The sequence below is a fragment of the Nicotiana attenuata genome, unplaced genomic scaffold, assembly GCF_001879085.1.
Source record: "Nicotiana attenuata strain UT unplaced genomic scaffold, NIATTr2, whole genome shotgun sequence".
NCBI lineage: Eukaryota > Viridiplantae > Streptophyta > Magnoliopsida > Solanales > Solanaceae > Nicotiana > Nicotiana attenuata.
Window position 1 is genome coordinate 237,153 of NW_017670658.1, and position 5,544 is coordinate 242,696.

A 5,544-nucleotide genomic window follows, 5' to 3' on the forward strand; every position below is an offset into this window, starting at 1 on the left:
TACAGTTGGTGTTCTTTCACTGTGCGCAGGCTACAAATTTTGATTGGTGCATGACTCGATCTTCTGGTAAAGAATTGCTGCCATACGAACCAGAGATAGAAAACCAACTGCGACAGCGGAGGAAGGAAAGAAATCTCCCTACGAATATAGAGAAGGTTCGACAATCCTCAATAGAAGAAAATATTGCTGGAGATGATGACAATGTTGACTTGGCTGCGAGGGAGGCAACCCAACAAAGAGAAAAAGTTGCACAGGATGCTGAGCATGCAACTCTTAGAGATACACAAGTTGTCTATGAAAAGGAGAGGGCTTAGAGAATTGCTCAAAATCAGCCTTTGGTTCCAGACCGGTTCGGAAACATAGCTCCCAGTGCTGGGAGACCACTTGGTGATTATGCTAGACCGGCCTACAACTAAAGATTATCAAGTGTGAGACCACCTCCAGTTGCATCTAACAACTTCGATTTGAAGTAAGGGTTGCTTCAAACCCTTTGAAATTGCAGCGTCTTCAGAGGAAAGACAAACGAAGATCCAAACAACCATCTAATGGACTTCGAGGAGATCATGAACACCTTTCACTACAATGGTGTGTCACAAGATGCATTACTTGAGGGCATTCCCCTTCACACTCAAAGATGATGCAAAACACTGGCTTCGAAGCTTTCCTAATGGTTAAATTAGACATGGGATGAGATGACCAGAAAATTTCTTGATAAATATTTCTCATCAGCTAAGACGGGCAAGTTTAGAAGGTAAATTCATAACTTCTACCAGAACGAGACTGAAATCGTGGTTGAAGCAAGGGAGAGGTTTAAGGAGATAGTGCGAAAGTGTCAACATAGTGGAATTGAACTCCAGATGCAACTCCAGGACTTTTGGGATGTATTTACACCTGCCTCATGTAGAACATTGAGCAATGCAGCTGGAGGCCCGTTGATGAAAAAGACTCTAGAGGAGATAGCCACGATTCTAGATGAGTTATCTGAAGATGAAAATCAGTGGCCCTCTGAAATTTCTAAAAGAAGAAGATCAACTGGTGTTCACCAAGTTGATGCTAACACATCTGTGCAGGTACCACTTGATGCCATGGCCAAAGAAATAAGGATGCTGACCTTAGCCTCAATACACAATGAGCCTCACGCAGCTTGTGATATATGTGGAAGAGGACACCCTACTCATGAGTGTCAAGCTTTAATGGAGGAAGTGAATGCTTTGGGTAATTATAACTTTAATGCAATGATTAGAAGCACCCCAGGTTTTCATGGAGGTCACCTGGGGGTACTGTAAATGCATGGCAACAAAACAACCCCAAATTTTAGGGACAAGGAGTTCCAGCTTTCAAAAATCAGCATAGACAACAAATTCAACCTCAACAATCCAATCAGCCTGGCTAGAAGATATGATGAAGTCCTTCATTGTCAAGACGGATGAGAGGCTACATGCTCATGGTGCAGCTATCAAAAAACATGGCACATGTTTGCGAAACTTGGAGAGACAAGTGGGACAAATTGCAACTATATTGTCTGAGAGAATTCCAGGTACTTTGCCTACTGATACTGAGAAGAATCCCAAAGAAATGGTGAATGTTGTGACCTTGAGAAGCGGGAAAGTGTTGAAAGAACCCACTCTGATCCAAAAAGAGGTTGTACCTGAAAAAGAAAGTGGGGAGCAACTAAAAATTGAAGTTGATGAGAAGAAGAAAGACAAGAAGGGAGTAGAGAAAAAGAAGAAGGAGGAAGCTTTGAGAAGGGAGGAACATGATATGAGCGACCATATGCCTGCTCTATCTTTCCCACAAAAGCTATATAGAGAAAATCTGGACAAGCAATTTGAGAGATTTCTAGATATGCCGAGACAGGTTAATATAAACTTACCATTCACAGAAGTACTTTCACGAATGCCAGCTTGTGCAAAATTCTTGAAGGAGATCCTTACAAAGAATAGAAAGATAGAGGAGACCTCAGTTGTCAAGATCATAGAGAATTGCAGTGCAACTTTTCAAAGAAAACTCCCACAAAAGTGTGGAGATATAGGGAGTTTTACAAAACCTTGCTTTTTAGGCATTCTTAACTTTGATAAATCTTTATGTGATTCTGGTGCCTCAGTTAATATAACGTCGTTGTCTATTTAAAGTAAACTAGAGAATGAGCTTGGAGAGATAAGGTCTGCACCAATATCATTGCAGCTGCCAGATCAAACAACTATAATACCCGAGGGGATAGTGGAAGATGTCTTAGTTCGGGTGGATACGTTTGTATTTCCTGTAGACTTTATAGTGGTGAAGATGGAGGAGAATAAGGAGACACCCCTCATCCTACGAAGACCATTCTTAGCAATGGGTAGAGCGATATTAGACATACACGATAGAACAATCATGCTTAGAGTGGGCGAGGAGACTTTGACTTTTGAGATAAATGTAGAAACGGGGGTGAAAAAGGAGAAACCAGCTGCAAGTGTTGAGTGGAAAGTGAAGGGAGAGAAAGAAAAGGCTGCATTGAGTGAGAAAGATAAGCGTGAGGTGTACCTCAAGAAGGCTGAGAAGAAGCTATCTGCATAGATGTGTGCACTAGTTCGTGGGCGAAGAATGGAGCCTGACTTTGACTCAGACCGCAACTAGATATTCAGGGAAGTTTCCTTTACCTTATGCTTTTTAACTGTGTGTCATGGGGACATGCCACAACTTAAAGTGTGGGGTGGGGGATATGTTGTATGTATGTATGTATAATAGTTTTTGTTTTGCCTTTTAGTAGTTAGAGAGAGAAAAAAATTGAAAAAAACATATAATTTTTAAAATTATCGTTTTTTCCCGACGATGGATATCATCGATAGGTTTCTTGATGGATTAAAGTCGAAGGAAAAAGATAAATTTTTTTTCTTTTGTTAGGTAGTGTATTAGTTCCCCCTTGCTGTTTTTTGTGCCGCAATTCTTTTCCAAGGGTTTTGTTTGAACTGAGTGTAGCTAATTTTTATTTTTGTTAGGAGTAGGAACCCTTGTGATATGATTTGAATTGAAGCAATATCTCTTGACTTTATTATGCCTTGAGAATGGTGAGTGCTTTAGTTGTGACGCTTAGGCTCAATTTTTTACTCATGTATAAGTACCTTAAATTGTATGATCTTAACTTTGCTTAACTGCTATGACTAGAGTGTCTTGATGAGTCCAATCCAAAGCGAGTTATGTGCCATGTGTGTGACGTTTTTGTGTTATTCTATGCATTGCATTCAATGTCTAGAACTTGCTCCGCGTGTTTGCAAAGAAAAATAGTAGTTTTATTCAGTCTTGGAAGTGATATAGGCATTTCTTTGTTGAGCCAGTTATATTCTGTTACCCGCCTAATTGTTATGTATCTTAGTTAACCCCTTTGAGTCTGTAATCCTGCTTCTTTGGCAATCACATTACAAGCATTACCCATTTGTTCGAATTGACTATCTATTTGAACCTTTTCACCTCTAATGAGCACTTGAAATTGTATAAACTTTGTAGAAGATGAAGTGGAGGGGGGGGGGGGTTGGATTTTGAGTGGAACTAGTGAAATATTGTATTGTTGTGAAAAATATTCTTTGATAGTGGTAACTTTTGATGAATTGTGCTTAAAGAAGTAGGGAGTATTGTATATTGATCTGAAGGTGGAGGTACGGGTTGACATAAGTATGGGGCTTTGAATATTAAAGTGTATGTAATAAATTGCTTGGGAAGGTGTAGTCTCTCTTATATCTTAATGTATCCTACCGATCCCACAAATTACATTACAACCAATTAAAGTCCCACTTGATCCTTGACTAAATGAACTCAAGTCGTAGAGTAGTACACTACGGGCAAGCCTATGGTTCATCTTTTGTGGCATTTGAATGTTGTTTCTAAGAGTGAGCGAATTCTTTCTATTTGAAGTTCCTAATTGTTCATGAATTTTATTGTGTGTGGAACTACTCTCTATTGTTGTATGAGGGCACTTGATTCATGAAGGAAAGGTTATGTCGTTGAACTATATGTTAGAGTAAGTGAGCAGGTTGTGAATAATGCGTGGTGCTTGTGAGTCAAATCTTGAGGTGAAGATGTTACACTATTCTGCTTAATCTATTTTAAATATTCTCGGTGTAATAAGTTAGGAGAGTTGTTTAAAAAGCTCGTGTTTATATGAAGTCCAATTTGATTGCTCGAGGACGAGTATTGGTTTAAGTGTGGGGTGTTGATGGTAGGCTATAATTATGTATTTTAGTCGCTTATTGCACTCCAATTTACTGCACTTTTATTATGTTTGAGCTTTAATCACTAATATTTTGTACTCAATGCATGTTTTATGCCTTGTAGGAGTGATTCCGAGTGATGTAGAAGTTATGGAGCCAATTCGAGCTATTTGGAGCTTTGAAGTTTGAGTACAAGCCCAAGGGATTAAGCCCAGATCACGTTTGGGGGTCGAGGACCAAGTCTTGACGATAAAAATTGAGATTCGGAATTCACTATGAGAGAAGTCCACAGCCGCGGCGCGTGGCGCACTGCAGCTGCCCAATTTCTACTGCCAGTAAAATTACAAGCTCTCTGACAAACCCCACTGCTACCCCGCCTGGCGCATCTCCCAATGCAGCATGCCTGTGCAATTTTTACAGAGCTACAATCCCATTTCGGCTAGGAGACGTTGTTTTCGTTTGGGCCCGACCCTACTTGGTATAAATACATGTAAAAATATTATTTTTGGGACTTTTGACATATATTAGACCTAAGGAAGCTAATGAGGAGGTGGAGAAGCAAATGCACAAGGATTTAATCATTCAATCTTCACCCAAGACACGAGTTTGGATCATTTTATGTTTTCCTTTAACTTAAGCATATTTGTGATGAATTTCTCCATATCTATGGAGTAGTTTTCTTTAAGGTTTGATGAATTTGATGTATTGATATTTGTTTGTGGATTATAAGTCTAGTTTTATATATTGAATCATTTTGGATGTTCTAATTGTTGCATCTATATTCACATGTTAATGTAATCGAGAGAGGCATAACTTGTGATATCTTTGCATTCTATTTTTGTTGGTTGAATTCATTAATTCTTCTTAGTAATCAAAAGAGGCTAGTTGAATTGTTGATTAAACCGAATTATTGCATATTTTCACCGAGCTTAAATTGGTTAATCTTGTGAGGTTGAGACTTAATCGAAAGAGGAGTTTCTACTAAACGTTTGAACTAATAATTGAGTGAATTCGAGAGACTCACTTGAACATTAGAAGTGAATTATCTAGAGTTAGATCTTAAACAATTGTCTTGCGCGTATCCTATCAAAACTCCATTTTCTCCCACTGATAACCTTTTTTGCTCATTACTTGTGTCGATTGTCTTTCGTCAATAGTTTAGACTCTTAGTAAATTTAAGTTTTAAATCACATAAATTTCAATTGTTGATCATCTTGGATAGCAGTCTAGCTAGAAATTATGAAAATATTGTTTAACTCCAATCCCTATGGATACAATATTATATTTTACTATATTCGACTAGCGAGCATATTTAAGTGTGCGTTTTTCGCTCGTCAAATTTTGGGTTTCGGAATCGGGT

General features: G+C 38.7%; 1 protein-coding gene across 1 annotated transcript; it reads left to right on the forward strand.

Moving 5' to 3' along the window:
* The first annotated feature begins 1,398 nt into the window (after positions 1 to 1,398).
* Positions 1,399 to 2,556, forward strand: LOC109241963. The gene is made up of 2 exons (XM_019408788.1): positions 1,399 to 2,103; positions 2,185 to 2,556. Exons 1-2 carry the CDS (start codon positions 1,399 to 1,401, stop codon positions 2,554 to 2,556), a joined length of 1,077 nt encoding a protein of 358 aa, XP_019264333.1.
* Positions 2,557 to 5,544: the final 2,988 nt, after the last annotated feature.

Coding starts and splice junctions, on each gene's coding strand:
- LOC109241963 (XM_019408788.1), top strand. CDS start 1,399: ATGATGAAGTCCTTCATTGTCAAGACGGATGAGAGGCTACATGCTCAT. Junction 2,104..2,184: donor TATGTGATTCTGGTGCCTCA/GTTAATATAACG, acceptor ATATCATTGCAG/CTGCCAGATCAAACAACTAT.